Source organism: Ascaphus truei, chromosome 14, assembly GCF_040206685.1.
Source record: "Ascaphus truei isolate aAscTru1 chromosome 14, aAscTru1.hap1, whole genome shotgun sequence".
NCBI classification, from domain to species: Eukaryota; Metazoa; Chordata; class Amphibia; order Anura; family Ascaphidae; genus Ascaphus; species Ascaphus truei.
Window position 1 is genome coordinate 55,869,556 of NC_134496.1, and position 17,761 is coordinate 55,887,316.

The 17,761-nt window shown below is 41.6% G+C and overlaps 1 protein-coding gene across 9 annotated transcripts in view; it reads left to right on the plus strand.

Moving 5' to 3' along the window:
• Nucleotides 1-17,761, plus strand: part of LOC142466195 (IgGFc-binding protein-like) — a 125,437-nt gene that overhangs the window by 12,790 nt on the left and 94,886 nt on the right. For all 9 annotated transcript variants that reach the window (XM_075571056.1, XM_075571060.1, XM_075571061.1 and 6 more), the window contains exons 5-14: nt 1,527-1,608; nt 4,219-4,290; nt 7,512-7,667; nt 8,154-8,410; nt 9,229-9,313; nt 9,945-10,016; nt 10,388-10,471; nt 13,594-13,677; nt 16,313-16,381; nt 17,093-17,334. In XM_075571056.1, the coding sequence (XP_075427171.1) occupies nt 1,527-1,608; nt 4,219-4,290; nt 7,512-7,667; nt 8,154-8,410; nt 9,229-9,313; nt 9,945-10,016; nt 10,388-10,471; nt 13,594-13,677; nt 16,313-16,381; nt 17,093-17,334 (1,203 nt within the window). The remainder of the gene's footprint in view (nt 1-1,526; nt 1,609-4,218; nt 4,291-7,511; nt 7,668-8,153; nt 8,411-9,228; nt 9,314-9,944; nt 10,017-10,387; nt 10,472-13,593; nt 13,678-16,312; nt 16,382-17,092; nt 17,335-17,761) is intronic.

Below are 17,761 nucleotides of genomic sequence, written 5' to 3' on the forward strand. Positions count from 1 at the left end.
TTCTATTTGTGCTTCTTTCTTTAAGTCTCTATCAGTGTACATAAACCAAGATAATAAGTTATGATAGTAATAGGATTCATTTTGGTAAGCAGAGATGTGCTAACTTAACCAAATTGGCTTGAACGTAAAATAAAATGTCCGAGAGAGAGCGAAGAGAGCGAGTGGGAGAGAAAGAGCGGGAGAGAGAGAGGACAAGAGAGAGGGAGGAAGAGAGAGAGATGAGAGAGAGAGAGCAGGAAAGAACAAGAGAGAGTGAGAGTGAGACAGCGGGAGAGAACAGGAGAAAGAGTGCCAGAGAGAGACAGAGAGACAGAGAGAGAGACAGAGAGACAGAGGAAGTGAGAGAGCCGGAGAGAGAGAACAAGAGAGCGGCAGAGAGAGGGAAAGGAAGGGAGAGAGAGTGAGAGAGAGCGAGAGCTGAACATGTGAAATTTGCCCTTTTGAGTACTGAAAAAAGCCACGGCTGTGTCCGCGTTCCCACGCGATTCGCCGAGCATTAGGTCAGTGTGCATTGCAATGTCATTAAATATGCTCATTTTTTAATTTAACTAAAATCACTAGATTAGCTTGCCAAATGCTCTAAACTTGTTTAATGCTATTATTAGGGTACACACCGTGTCTCGCTCACTATCTGGCGATACTGTGCCGGAAGCTTACTAATTTGGAGACATTTTTGAACTTTTGAGACTCGATAAAACATTTCACAGAGAATCAACTTGAAAAAAATGCTAAAAATTCAGCGAATGCATTTTGGACAGTTTCGCACACGTCCTATTGGTGAAAAACAAAAAAGTCAGATTCTGAAGTATAACAAATTGCACGATAATGCGTTAAAACGCGCACCAGTGGAAACACAACAATGCCAGGAATAAGCAAATACATAAGATAACGATTTCACAGTGACCGTGTCTTCAATCCATACCCCAGAATTGTACTGTATCTGGTTCTGTATGTCTGAGATCCCCAAGAATGCAAACTTTAAAGGATGAGTAACAAAATACACACAGTATTGTGCTATTGTTACAATACTCGCAAAATGAAAATAGGGAAATGGTTGTACAATGGCATCCAGTAGCTTCTTAATGAGAGAATAATTCCACTAACTTCTCAAGTAGGGCCCCGTGTTAAAATGGGTAAGAAGCAAAAGGGGACACTGCGTGCTCATTTGCATGTTATTACCCAGAATCCCTAGCGGCAGTGGCTGTATGCTAAAAGATTATGGAGAAAGCCGGGCTGCAGACTTGTCTGAGACATGTGAATGTGTTCACATATATTATTTTTATTTTCTGTACACAAGTAAAAAATAAATATATATCCAGTTTGGAGAATAAGGGCCATAGGCCCCTACTTACTTAGCAGTGCTATTACATGAGACCCCTTACAGCCCACTCACGTGAATGTGTCAGATCAAACGTGTCTTTTGGAATAACACCACTTAGCAAACATGGGCCATAGTGAACAGGCATCCTATAGGAATGTTTTTTGTAGTATGGGGGTGATCTCTTGACCCTTCCTCTTGGTTTTAGGTGATCTTTGAAGCTATTCGGGGACTAACAGAGTACGGTGACACAGCTATTGACAATGTTGGAGTGAAAAATGGACCATGCGGTAAGATTTTCCATTACTTGTCAAGTTTGAATTCCTGATCTCTCATCCAATACCATTAAGGGATAGATTCACTAACGTACTTTACCCTTTTAACATCAACTCTGGCCCATTATGTTTCTTCACCCACCCAAATAAACACATACACCGTGGTTGGGTACAAATGGCCACAGCCTTTTATTAACCAAACAGTAATTCTCCTGGACCTGGTCAGAAAGTAGCCCCAAGCAGCTGATCCTTATTATGCCTACTGCTGATAAATGACCCAGTGGGCACTCATCGTTTGTAATACATTGGGTCCCTCTTAGCAGTACACCTTTAGGCCTACCGCACCTGGTCCTGACTCATGAGCCCATCCTATTGGACTGCTCACATACCTCCCAATTTACCGCCTGGGCAGAACTGAGCAGTCCACAACCCTCTAACACCGAGGCCATTTGACCCCTCAAATTTACCTCACCGCCACCAACACCAGGCTCCCCCAAACCATCCTGCAAACCCATATTGACTATATCTAAGGCTATCTCAGAGAGGTGAATGCCATTCCCCCGATAAAGCCCGGCATTCTCCCTTCTAAGTCCTGGTGTCATACTGAAATACCCCCAACGATCTTACCAAATCAGCCACCCCGTATTGAACTTCCATCTGCATATATCCATGGCCTTCCTATCCCAAGCCCCTCTTCAAACTAAACGTGGTGCAATCTCGGACCAAGTCAGCACCGCCACTAGTAATGCTACCAGTAACTGGCCCACATCCCAATGGTTAGTGTTTATTAACACCCTTGAATTTATTTGGCCCAGATCATTCCCCCAACATGAAGGACGAGAATATCTGCATGCTCCCTCCTTATCTCCTGGAGGATCATCAGGAAAGTTTTTATCCAATCTAATCCCCACTGCCCTACCCAATGGATCCCTCATGTATCCCTCCTGAAACCCAAATACTTCCAATAAGGCCTCTGCTCTACTCTCTTCTCACCCCAGTGGACATAAGAATCCTCACAAATTCATACACAAATCGACTAGCTTCCTGCACCGCCTGATCCTATACCGTCTGCTCTGCTTACCTCAACCTAGCAGACCTGGCACCGGGTGCCAGCCGCCATTACCGATTTAATTTCAATATATATGTATTTAAAACCAGAGACATAACATAAAACATAAAACACAGACAGAGCTCAGTGCACATCCAGAAAAACTTATATATGGTACAGTGCCTAAATATACATGTATAAATAACTAATAAATAAAATGGTCTTTTAGTTTAACATTTTGGCCAAATTGTTGTAAGCCCTTGAGCCAACTGCACGGCAGACCACGTTTCAAGGGTCCCTAACACTAATATAGATTCTTAATAACCTGTGCATTGCCAGGAAGAATGATTTATAATAAATCTGTCAATATTAGTTGCAAAAGTTCTAAGTCTGATTGAAGCTTTTATTAACCTGTACATTACCAGGAAAAGCACTCTGTAATAGATTTGTCACAATCACACTGTAAGCAGGCACGTTCCCCTGAGAGTGGGAGATGCCATGGAGTGAGATTTTAACCATTTAAATGTGGGAGGGAGTGAGCTTCAATTAGGTAGGAGGTTGCCACCCTCCAATCAGCCAAGACTAGCTGAACAAGAATTGTAAAACATACGGAACACCTACAAGCTCATATTGAACCCCCAAAATACCCACAACATATATATAAGCATATAAGTTTCACAGAGGAGTGCTACTGAGCATGGCGATATATATATTTAAAACCAAAGACATAACATAAAACACAGACAAAGCTCAGTGCACATCCAGAAAAACTTATATACCGTACAGTGCCTGGATGTGCACTGAGCTTTGTCTGTGTTTTATGTTATGTCTTTGGTTTTAAATATATATATCGCCATGCTCAGTAGCACTCCTCTGTGAAACTTATATGCTTATATATATGTTGTGGGTATTTTGGGGGTTCAATATGAGCTTGTAGGTGTTCCGTATGATATATATATATCATTCATTCATTGTAACATCGCCGGAAGAAGAGATCAGTGTATCTCGAAAGCTCACACAAATGAAAGCATTTCGTTAGCCACAGAACGGTATCGTCTATTTATTTTTTGATTATTGAAGCTCGGCTAACACGGTACTGATACCTCTACATGTATATATGTATATATGTAGAGGTATCAGTACCGTGTTAGCCGAGCTTCAATAATCAAAAAATAAATAGACGATACCGTTCTGTGGCTAACGAAATGCTTTCATTTGTGTGAGCTTTCGAGATACACTGATCTCTTCTTCCGGCGATGTTACAATGAATGAAGCAAGCAAAAGGTTTACTTAAAAACAGTGTCTCTGGAATGTTATCTGTGCTTGTCCCCGTGTGTGGATGTGATTTATGGCTAGAGGTGTTGAATGGTTATTTAAGGAAAAATGCAGACAAGGGACTGACAGTGACAGACTTGGCACATCCCAGATCTCTCTCTATTTTCTTAGTAAACTTATGTTGTTGGCAATCTGGATTTCGATATATAAAAGAGGACATTGAGTGTGTCCATGTAACTTACTGGTCCGGCTGTTTCTAAAGAGTTATTACATTTATTGTATTTCTTCTGCTCTTTTGATAGATCCAACAGCTTCATCAGCTGCCAGCACCACAAGGTCTTCTACCCCAAAACCTCCAACTTCATCCACTACATGTAAGTACTGTGGGTTTAATTCCGTTTCCCTAACTGTGTCCACATGTTCAGCCGAAAAAAGCAATTTTACCTAAGAAATATACAGGAGTATAATGCGTGGTGCTAAGAACCGTATACAGTTGTTGTAATAATGAAATAATGAGAATAATTCCTGTGTAAGGTCTGGGATGTATCTTGATTGTAGGGAGGGTACTAGGTGTGGTATCTTAGTTGGTAAGCCAGCATACGTGGCACTCAAGTTGTCCAGGAACCCAAAGGCTAATAATCACCCCAATAGATAATACCCTAATCCCTTGGCAAATTGATATAACCATGTAGCAAACAGGAAAAACTCACGAATCTGCTGCAGCGTCCATGTTAATCCCATCAGACCCTCAAGGTGTGCCTCCATCCGTAGAGATAGAATGCAGTAGGAGAGAGAAAAGGCAGAGAACAACCGGAATCATCCAAAAAAAGAGAGAATTAGGAGGAAAGTGCGTTATCCATAAAAGGGTTTAATAGTCATGGAAGGAAAAAGGGCACGGCATTACCCTACGAACATGTTTCGTGCTACACAGAGCACTTTATCCAGGCATACACATCCCATCATCATTAACATATTTAAAGGTTAAAAAATAATTGGCTTACCAATCCTGAAGCATGTCTGGGAACCACCCCATGATCTGGCTGATGAAACTCTGGTGTGGGGTCAACTAAGCGTGCGCACACGCCCCCACACACAGCCCCCCCCCCCTCCCACACGCAATCCTTGGCCAACAAATAGAGAGCCGAACTGTCACACGCTTGCGCAGAGGCAGCAAAAGGCTTCCCCACTCATGTGATCAAGGAGCGTGCCTAAGGAGGGGGGGAGCGTGCCGGACGCGCGCATCCACCAGCGTCATCAACCATATTCTACTGGTGCGCATGCGCACCTCACAAGGAAGAGGAGGGAGAATAAACCCCTCGATCCCTCCCCGTTGCCGCGCGCATAGGGGAGGGAACACTGGAGCCCCGGGTGAACGCGCTTGCGCAGTAGCAACCCCTGGGCTCCCCGTGTCTCCCACAGCGAACGCGGCCCAAGGGAGGGGGAGAGAAGGACAGTAAGGGAGAGAAAGGGGACAGAAAAAGAGGGAACAAACAGGGATACCCAGAGGAGAGGGAGGGGGTGCGCACCAGAAGAACCACCACCAGACCAACATGGATGGAAACCTAACAATACCAATGATTAAATAAAATAAACTTTATTCAAAAAAATACAGAATGACGAACACATTTACAAAACAGTAATTACCCTTTCTTTCTTTTACTGTCCTTTTCTCCCCCCTCCCCCCCCCCCCCCTCCGAGAAAATTACACCCAAAATATGGTTTCTTCCCATATTGGGTCTGCCATGTTGGTTTAGTCTAATGAGTTATTACCGACCACATCCAAAATAACACCAACAGGAGAGTTCTCTCCCAGAGCAAGTGTTTATTTTTTGCATTTCATTAGACAATAGATTCATCATTAGTAACGGGTTCTCAATAGATAACACTTGTATACAGCTGGCTCTGTACACTCACATTGATTTATAGACCGCTTGAGTATACAGACAGTTGCTGCTTTTTGGCATTCTTTGCTATCTGTATTTTTCTCGGCGGCTTGACATAGCTGTGACGAGTAAGATTGTGTAAGGTAGTAGCGTCAGAGCAGGATGTAATTCCTCTTCAGAAGGACTTGGAGAGACTGGAAACGTGGGCAGGTAAATGGCAGGTGAGGTTTAATACAGATAAATGTAAGGTTATGCATTTGGGATGCAAGAATAAACAGGCGACTTACAAATTAAATGGGGATAATAAGTTATGGGGAATCCTTGATGGAGAAGGATTTAGGAGTGCTGGTAGACCTGGTAGAGTGCTTAGCAATAGTGCCCAAAGTCATGCAGTAGCGGTAACAGCAAACAAGATCTTATCTTGCATTAAGTAAATGTAAGGGAAGGGAAAACAAAGGGAAGTAAACATAATTATGCCCCTTTACAAAGCATTCCTAAGACCACACTTTGAATATGGAGTACAATTTTGGGCACCACTCCTTAGAAAAGACCTTATAGAACTAGAGAGATTGCAGAGAATAGCCACCAAATGAATAAAGGGGATGGGCAATCTAATTTAAAAGGAGAGGCAAGCTAAATTAGATTTATTTACATTAGAAAAGAGGCATTTAACGGGGGATATGATATAACTATATACAAATATATTCAGGGACAGTACAAGGAGCTTTCAAAGAACTATTATCCCAAGGCAGTACAAAGGACTCGGGGGCATCCCTTAAGGTTGGAGGAAAGGAGATTCACCAGCAACAAAGGAAAGGGTTATTTACACTAAGGGCAGTTAAAATGTGTAATTCGTTACCCATGGAGACTGTGATGGCAGATACAATAGATGTGTTCAAAAAAGGTTGGACATCTTTTTAGAGAGGAAAGGTATACAGGGATATACCAAATAAGTATACATGGGAAGGATGTTGATCCAGGGAGTAATCTGATTGCCAATTCTTGGAGTCAGGAAGGAATTTATTTTCCCCTTATGAGATATCTTTGGATGATATGACACTGAGGTTTTTTGTTTGCCTTACTCTGGATCAATACGTATAGATATAGGATAAAGTATCTGTTGTCTATATTTAGCATAGGTTGAACTTGATGGACACATGTCTTTTTTCAACCTCATCAACTATGTAACTATGTAACTATGTAACTATGTAACTATGTAACTATGTGACTATATTAAGACATTTACATTTATCTATTTAACTTCTGTTTTGAAAATCCTGTGAATGTTTTTCATTCTTGAAATTACACATTTTATCAGTATTTTTTAATTTGGCAGTTTAGAGTGTGTCCTAGGTTTGTGTTTAGGCAGAATGTGAGGCATATGGCAAGCACAGTATCAGTGTGATGCATATAATTACCGTTAAGTCTATCACTGGAGTTTCACATACAATACAGTATATCAAAACAATGCCAAGTTTACAGCATGCTGACATATTACAATACACACTGCAGCCTTATCGTGAGTCACATGCAATAAAGCATCTATCATGAAAACCCATTGTTAAACGGCTATCAAATAAACATCCGGTGTGGCTCATTGTCATAGATATGGTCCTTCCATACAAATGACACATTTCCACAGTTCTATACTGTGGTGTAAATAAAAGAAAAGGGGAATGTATAATATAATAAACTTATGTGTTTCATTTCAGATCATCCTGATGAATGTACCGGTAACTTAAATTGCTCTTTTGATGATGACTTCTGTAATTGGAAGCAGTCATCATCAGATACTATGGACTGGATACGTCTGAAAGGTCCAACACCATCTGATTCTACTGGACCTTCATATGACCACACCACTGGAGGTATGCAGAACCTCTCCCAACAAATTGTACACAATATATAAAAATGTTTTACCAGGAAGTAATACATTGAGTTTCAAGTATGTCCTGGGCACAGAGTTATAAAAAATACATGGTTACATTAATAGAACAGGGCTATACAGTCATTCACAGACATTTCATGGACAGATAGAGTTGGAAAATTGGGTAGAGGGGATAAAGGGCTTGTGGGTTTCAGATTGAAAAAGAGCAGCTTTAACATCACCAAACATCAGCAAACGGCTCACACCCTGTGGCTGCCCTTCCAGTGGGTGGGGTTGACGTTCCACAAAGTACAAGTAAATGTTAACCCTTAGCACGCTGGTCCTGTGAAGAGGGGAGCAGCTCTTGAGGAGCCCCATCAGGCGTCCGCCTTTGGGGCAATGCAGATGTACACGATATTGTCTGTCTTACTGTTACATATTGTAGTCATCCGAGTGCAACATTTCAGGAACAATGCCTCTTTTTCAGATGGTTTCTACATCTATATTGATGGACGTGACTCCCTTTCTGGAGATGTAGCTCTCCTGCTGAGTCCTCAGTGCAATTTAAGCCGGACTCACTGCTTCCGCTTTTGGTATCATATGTATGGAGATGCAGAAATGATGGAGTTGAAGGTTTATGCCTTGACCGATGAGGGTGTTGAGCTAGTTAGTATATTGGCTGGAAATGCTGGTGACAGGTGGCATTTGGAGGAAGTTCTTATACTAAACACTGGTAATATTCAGGTGAGTTCATTTATTTTACAGATTTTACAAAAGAAACAAGTAAAAGTTTAAAAATTAGAGTTAGACGTCTTAGGGCCGGTTCAACAGAGGTCCCCGTTGTTGACTTAATGAAGTGTTAACCTAACGTTATTGAGCTTTGAAAATACACGTTAAGTCATGTTTTGGGCCGGAATGGCAAAAAAAAGAATTCCCTCTGATAATGCATATCCACAGAGGTCCGGTAAAGTTAACTGGTATCTTTTGTGCACAGGTATCTCTTGTTCACATGTATCTTTTGTGCACAGGTATCTTTTTCACACAGGTATCTTTTGTGCACAGGTATCTTTCCACATGTTGTTTAAAGGGTTTGGCAGGGGCATAGCCAGGATTTGCCTGAGGTAGGGCATTTTGGTGTTGTGGTGGGGCACCAGAGAGAGTATAATCTGACCACACTGTACACTGACACAGAGAAAGACTTATATTCACTGACACATAGTGTAACAAGACGGCACTATTCACTGGCGCGACGAATAATTAGAGAAACCTCTCCTGTGACATTCTGGAAATGATAATAACTGGGTGTAATAAGGTGACGTGACATAGGTACATAGTCGATGAGGTTGAATAAAGACATATGTCCATCGAGTTAAATTGATACACAAGTTGTAAATGAACCATATCCCGTTCCCTCTTCTTTTTCACTAAAGCCCAATTTAGACCCCCTCTATATCCAGACTCACATCATAAAATAAAATATTACAAATACAATATTTCCTGCGTATGACTCTGTAGGTTATGTCCTAATGGTTTATAAGTAACTCGGTTCTTTACCTTGGCAGATTATTATTGAGGGTGTGAGAGGTGAAAATGATCGCAGTGACATTGCTATCGATGATGTTTCTTTTGTTCCGGGATACTGCATAAGTAAGTCACATAGATCTGAACAGTAATTGTAGAAATATGTATTGGATGAAACCTAATAGATTGTGTGTATGCAGGGACATTATTTACTTATTTAAATTACCTTTTGGAAATATTTCAGGTGATACGTTTTTAGTTAAAGCAATTATTTTACTTACTATTTGATTTTCTAAATACATTGATCATGGTTATAAGAACTCTGCAAGGCTTTTGATTACTATGGAGACATACATGTTGGAAGCATTATTTAGAAATACATGTTTAATTTGTTTTAAAATACATATAACCTATTCAATATGCAAATGCCATAGAAGTGTTTGACGCTTTAAAGCATTCTTCAGTATTTTTATACATTCTCTTATCATTTTCCTGCGGTTCAGGCATGAAATGACTTTTGATCGCATAGAGAATAGACTAGTTTAACCAACACACTAACACATCAACACATCAACACACCAACACACTAACACATCAACACACCAACACACCAACACACAAGCTGCAACTAATGTCCCAACTATTTGCTCAGTAAAGTCAGTTCTAGGTTTCACAACTTTCTCACACTTAAACCTGGTCTGCAGGTTCTAGAAAGAAGTAATGGGGTGTTTTCTAATTTCACCTTTTCTTTTCATAGATTCCATTATTTCAACAACTGCGCGCACCAGAGAACCCATACCCGCGTCTACATCTTATCCAGCAACGTCAGGTTAATGACCAGTCCTGTTTTATAAATATGTCCTGTGCAGTATTGGTCTTTATGAGAATGGATTTATTGATTAGACGGGGCGTTCATTGTAACATAATATTGAATCTATTTTTTTTGATGCTTCTGTGAATAAGGAATTTCTGTGATCATTTGCTAGGCTGAAGGAATATTTTTTGCGTGGAAGGCTTTGATTCCCTTCGTTACCCTCTCTAGCACTTTGTAGGGACATGAAACTGAAAATGGTCTCCTCATCCCATATGTTTAAGACTAGTTTGGTGGGAGAGACGGCGATACTGTACGTTTGGACAATAATAGAAAATTCTATCAATCTGCTCTCAGGTGTTTAATAATGTTCCCCTTTTTCTTAACAGGTCCCACAGCTTTGCCACCTCACAGCACCAACGTCCCCACAACGGCTCCTTCCACAACAACAGCCACATACCCTCCGGGTTTAGGTAAATGAGCTCAGTTTGGTTTTGCAAATCTGTCCGCGTGTTATATTGTCCTTTACAGCAGTGACACACGGTATCTCCTACTCCCGCTACCCGCGCTGAGGTCTCTTTTACACGTGTGCGGATGCACTTTAGCAACAAGAATGTAACAAGAATGGGAAGTTCTCCAAATAAGTTCTGAGGCCTGAGGTGCCGCAGGTTAATGAGTTACGTTCTGTTTTGCAAATACGTTAATGTACTTTATTGTCCTTTATAACAGTGGCTACATTAATTTTAAATACTCTCTACAAAGCGTGCAACAGTTCATTCAGATCCCCATAGCATTACTTATTAAAGAATTGTAAATATATATATATATATATATATATATATATATATATATATATATATATATATATATATATATATATATATATATATATATATATATACACACACATACAGTTCTTTGATTACAGAAAAACGGATTACAAGAACATTCAGGGAGAATAAATGCAGAACAGTTTCTTAAAATAACAGGATAAAACATTAAACAGAAATCCTCATACAGTACTGTACGTTACCATATGTCATAGGTTTTCCCCCAGAGAGGTCACTGGCGTAGAAAGATGAAAATTCCCATGATTAATCCCAAACACACCACTGTTGAAATCTGATTTCATAACTCCAGGGCAAGACCTATGTAGCATTGTTCTTCCATTGAAAAGCACACAAGCCCAAACCTGTCGTAAATCAGCTGATAGGTGACGCTTATATGACTTAGAAAAAATCCTGATCTGGGAAGACAATTAAAATCTTGACTCAATATATAAACTCATAACTTCCCCTTTTCTAATACTTAGACACGTGAGTCATATCAATAGATTCAGGCGATTATAACAGACGTAAAAAGACTAATTATGACGACTTGCTCCTAAATGTGAGTGACAAATGGATATATGCCCCTGGCTTCCTTCCAGACCTCACGTGCCTGGCCTCACTGCATGCGTCTCCTTGCACCGATTACAGACATGTGACCGCTACACGTGCCTGGCCTCACTGCATGCGTCTCCTTGCACCGATTACAGACATGTGACCGCTACACGTGCCTGGCCTCACTGCATGCGTCTCCTTGCACCGATTACAGACATGTGACCGCTACACGTGCCTGGCCTCACTGCATGCGTCTCCTTGCACCGATTACAGACATGTGACCGCTACACGTGCCTGGCCTCACTGCATGCGTCTCCTTGCACCGATTACAGACATGTGACCGCTACACGTGCCTGGCCTCACTGCATGCGTCACCTTGCACCGATTACAGACATGTGACCGCTACACGTGCCTGGCCTCACTGCATGCGTCTCCGTGCACGGATTACAGATATGTGACCGCTACACGTGGCTGGCCTCACTGCATGCGTCTCCTTGCACCGATTACAGACATGTGACCGCTACACGTGCCTGGCCTCACTGCATGCGTCTCCTTGCACCAATTACAGACATGTGACCGCTACACGTGCCTGGCCTCACTGCATGCGTCTCCTTGCACCGATTACAGATATGTGACCGCTACACGTGGCTGGCCTCACTGCATGCGTCTCCTTGCACCGATTACAGATATATGACCGCTACACGTGGCTGGCCTCACTGCATGCGTCTCCTTGCACCGATTACAGATATGTGACCGCTACACGTGGCTGGCCTCACTGCATGCGTCTCCTTGCACCGATTACAGACATGTGACCGCTACACGTGGCTGGCCTCACTGCATGCGTCTCCTTGCACCGATTACAGATATGTGACCGCTACACGTGGCTGGCCTTACTGCATGCGTCTCCTTGCACCGATTACAGATATGTGACCGCTACACGTGCCTGTCCTCACTGCATGCGTCTCCTTGCACCGATTACAGACATGTGACCGCTACACGTGCCTGGCCTCACTGCATGCGTCACCTTGCACCGATTACAGATATGTGACCGCTACACGTGCCTGTCCTCACTGCATGCGTCTCCTTGCACCGATTACAGACATGTGACCGCTACACGTGCCTGGCCTCACTGCATGCGTCACCTTGCACCGATTACAGATATGTGACCGCTACACGTGCCTGGCCTCACTGCATGCGTCTCCTTGCACCGATTACAGACATGTGACCGCTACACGTGCTTGGCCTCACTGCATGCGTCTCCTTGCACCGATTACAGACATGTGACCGCTACACGTGCTTGACCTCACTGCATGCGTCTCCTTGCACCGATTACAGACATGTGCCCATTATACTTTAGGATAGAGGTTATAGCCAGATATCCGCATTTATTATAACTCTTTTGTGGAATACTTTCGTAGCCACGCCCCCTGAACCCCGCAGAACCCTCCAGAGAATGCTTTGAAGATAACTTTAAAAGGGTTTTGACTTAACAGATTGATTAATATACATTATATTCCGCACCATTTTAATTACACTACTAAACATTTTCTTTTCTCTCATATAGATATATGCTCCCCTGTATATCTGTATGTATATCTGTATATATATATGTGTATGTGTATATATATATATATGTGTATGTATATCTGTATAGAGAGAAAATGTTTGATAACAAGAGAATGTATGCAAATGTTGGGAAAATAAGAATGATTTAACAGGTCACACCCGTATAGCACCAAAGTGACAATGGCCATGGTAAATTGCTGAATTATTTTATTATTTGATCAATTACTTATTACTTTTTTGTCCTTGAAAGTTGTAGGATATATTACTGGAGAAAATTGTTATAATTGATTTATGTAGAAATTCTTCTCTGATTTAAGTGTAATATTAAACAGTTTGTGTTTGTACATGTATATTTTCATTGCTTTTAGCAATAATTGAAATGTCTAGAAGTAAATACTTATGTTTATACTATTTTATGCTTATATATAATATTCATTATGATTATATGTAATGTGTTTCACTAATTTAATCACTACCATCACCCCGGATCTCACAGCAGCGTTTACAACAGTGACATATCTGCCCGTTTTAGGTAAATGAGTCTATGCCTGTTTTACAAACATTAGGAACAAGATTAAGACAAAAATGTGACGTTGTGTAAATAATTTCTGTAGAACTATTACTAATGTGCACGGTTCTATTATTAGGCTCCACTATCTCAAACCCTACGGGTACCTTGGGAACCACAAAAGCCTCTTCAACAACAACAACTATATATCCGCCTTCTCCAGGTAAATGTATATTCATATACAGTATATTACTGAGTATTATATGCTAAAGCAGTAAAATTCAGGGCATTATTGAAAACCCTGCTCTCTGATTGGTTAAGATTCCGGGCATTATCCAATCAGTAATGCCCAGAATTTAAACAGCTTTCAAAGTGCTGTTCTCAATCTGTTTATTTCCAGCCAATCAGCTTTCGGAACAGCTGAGACAGGGTAGGGGATTGGTTTAAATTAAGTAACAGCTCTGAGACAGGGCAGAGGATTGGTCAAAAAGTATCAGCCATGGTTTGACTCCTCCCCCTCCCGAGCTGACAGATTTTCTGAGAAGATTCAGTTGAATTGGGGATTGTTTGCCAAGAAGTAAGTGGCTGTTTGAAGTTTGTGTGCTGTTGTGTTGTATATCTGTGTAGAGGTGCTGTGTGTGTGTGTGTGTGTGTGTGTGTCAGTGTCAGCAGCAGTTTGTGTGTGTGTGTAGAGGTGCTGTGTTGTGTATAGAGGTGGTGTGTGTGTGTGGGGTGGGGGTGTGTTTGTGTGTAGAGGTGGTGTGTGTGGGGGGGGGGGGGGGGTGTAGAGGTGCTGTGTGGTGCTGTGTTGTGTATAGAGGTGGTGTGTGTGTGTGTGTGTGTGGGGATGTGGGGGTGTGTGTTTGTGTGTAGAGGTGCTGTGTTGTGTATAGAGGTGGTGTGTGTGTGGGGGGGGGGGGTGTAGAGGTGCTGTGTGGTGCTGTGTTGTGTATATAGGTGGTGTGTGTGTGGGGGGGGGTGTAGAGGTGCTGTGTGGTGCTGTGCTGTGTGTAGAGGTGCTGTGTTGTGTATAGAGGTGGTGTGTGTGTGTGTGGGGGTGGGGGTGTGGGGGTGTGTGTTTGTGTGTAGAGGTGCTGTGTTGTGTATAGAGGTGGTGTGTGTGGGGGGGGGAGTGTAGAGGTGCTGTGTGGTGCTGTGTTGTGTATAGAGGTGGTGTGTGTGTGTGTGTGTGTGTGTGTGTGTGGGGGAGGGGGGGTGTAGAGGTGCTGTGTGGTGCTGTGTTGTGTATAGAGGTGGGGCGGGGGAGAGTGCAAAGTTTAGTAAGTGGCTGCATTTTTGATTGTGGCTGCAGTGTGTGTGTGTGTGTGTTGTGGTATGTGTAGCAGCAGTTTGTGTGTGTGTAGAGCTGATGTGTGTGTATAGAGCTAGTGTGTGTGTGTGTGTGTGTGTGTGTGTGTGTATAGAGCTAGTGTGTGTGTGTGTGTGTGTGTATAGAGCTAGTGTGTGTGTGTGTGTGTGTGTGTGTGTGTGTGTGTGTGTGTGTGTGTAGCTCCAGTGTGTGTGTATGTGTCAGTGTCAGTGGCAGCAGCAGTGTTTATGGGTGTAGCATGTGTGTGTAGCAGCAGAGTTTGTGTATGTAGAACTGCGGTGTTGTGTGTATGTAGAGCTGCTGTGTTGTGTGTGTGTAGGGCTGATGTGTTGTGTGTGTAGAGCTGCTTTGTTGTGTGTGTAGAAGTGCTGTGTTGTGAGTGTAGAGGAGGTGCTGTGTTGTGTGTGTGTGTGTGTGTGTGTGTGTGTGTAGAGCTGCTGTGTGTGTAGAGGTACTGTGTTGTGTGTGGTATGCTGTTGTGTGTGTGTGTGTGTAGAGCTGCTGTGTGTGTATAGGTACTGTGTTGTGTGTGGTATGCTGTTGTGTGTGTGTGTGTGTGTGTGTGTGTGTAGCAGTTTGTGTGTGAGCTGCTGTGTGTGTGTGTGTGTGTGTGTGTGTGTGTGTGTACACAGAGGGGGCAGCAGTGTGTGGATATAGATAGCTGCAGTGTAAGCGTATATAGAGGTGCTTTAATGTATTTACCATTTTATTTTAATAAAAAAATCTATTTAACTATACAAAAGTGTCTATTATTTATGAAATAAGCTACATTTAGCCTATAATAGTAATAATCCCCTCAGAACAGGGCATTACTGGCCAGTACCGCCCTGTTCTGAGGGGATTATTACTTAATTAGCAGTTTGGACGGCAGATATACTTATTGAAGGAGCCATGAAAGGCTCAATGTTCTCATTCTTATTATTTTCTGCTATTTTCTATATTTTTAGCTAGTCTTTGAAGGAAATATGAATAGGAATTGTTTTTAGTGGTTTTGTTTTTAAAATGAGTTACTTAATTTGCCTTTTTTCTGCCCAATTTTAAACAAATAGTGATTTCCGATTTAAAGGGAAATTGTTTCCAAGGATCAAAACAATCCGGTTTTATTTCATTACTGTTTGTAAATATGGTCAAATCAATTAAAGGGTTAACTTTCCTTAGAAACTCCCCGTTGTGTGACACAGTAGCACTCACCCCCTTCTCATTGATCCCCCAAAGTATTTAATGTTCAGGCATTATAGGAAGGATTTATCAATCCTTATTGGTAATCATTCTTTATCATTTTATTCGCATGAATAGTATTGGGAAATAAGTTCATCGCTGGGATCCCAAAATACTTATTGGGGAGAAACCTCAGTGCTGTGTCCTTATTAACCCCTGTCCTGTGTCACTGGGATCAGTCGTTGGGTTTATGCATCTTCTTGTTTCCATTTAATGCTATTGTGAGAAAATAAACTATTACAAAACTTTTATTGCACACAGCTTCTAGAGACTTTATAGCATCCAGTAAATCAAACTTTTCTTTTATTAGATTCCACTAGAACGTTTCCTACCATACAAAGCTCAACAACATCTTCACCTGTAACACTCCCCAGCGCAGGTACATTCGTCTCTTCTGATTTGTAATGTCCCTCCATTGATTGTCTGTTGTTGGATATATATATATTTATTCACTGTAGACGCACGAAACGCACAAAGTAACAGAATGCATCATCTATCTTGACATTGGAAGACATATATATATATATATATATATATATATATATATATATATATATCTATATATATATATCTATATATATCTGTGGGTGGGTTTTCTGGGTATGCACCTTAACCCTGGCTGTGCTCAAAGCTGTGACCATGCAGCAAGCTTAAGCCTATAGGGAACCATTTTAAAAATGTTTTTTGAAGCAAAAAGTGGCACTGTGCTCATTTGCATGTCATTTCCCAGAATCCCTTGCTGCAGTGGAAGTGCTGTGTGCTGGGTGATAATGGGGAAAGGCGGGGTTGCAGACCTGCCTAAGACATGCAGATGAGCATACAGTTGTATTTACATTTGTATATATATATATACATATATATATATATATATATATATATATATATATATATATATATATATATATATATATATATATATATATAGCGTTTAGAGATTTCCTTAGATGTTTACAGTATGTGCAATTCATACAGATTAGAATTGATTTAATAATTATTAATAGTTTTAAGTACTACAGTTAAGTAGTAATGGGTACTATGCACATAAGTTTTACTAAGTGCATTGTGTTTGGCTCCTTCATTTTGTGCTCAGGCTCCTGTGTGGTAGATGGCGACCCTCACTATAACACCTTTGATCATCAAGTCCATCACTTCATGGGAACTTGCACCTACACTTTATCTAAACTCTGTGGCACTGACGGACACCTGACCGACTTCAATGTGGAAGCAGCCAATGAGCACAGAGGAGGCAACACTAAAGTTTCATACGTCACGTATGTGAATGTAGATGTGCACGGACACAGGATCACGCTGGGGAAGAACAGACACGTTAAGGTGAGATTACAATAAGCGTTTATCATCCAAAACGGGGGAAAGGATTTGCTGATATTAGAGATTCGCCAGAAATAGATCACTGGTGAATTGGGAAGAAAACATGGAGTTATTACCAGTGGCTGCAAAATGAATTAAAAGTGACACTGGACATTCATAAGGAGATGGACTTCACGTGAAAAGTCTCCCAGGAGGTTTAGTAACTATAAGATCATTCGTTTTATACTTGACTAGCTGATATACCCAGGATGTAATTTTCCCACTCCCCCTCTGTCTCTGCACCCCCCTCTCTCTCCGCTCCCCCTGTCTCTCTCCGCTCCCCCCCTCTCTCTCCCACAGACACACACACACACACACACACTGTCACTCACACTCATGCAAGCAGAAGCAGCCTCTCCTCCCCCTCCCCCCGTAGCTCACATGCAAAGTT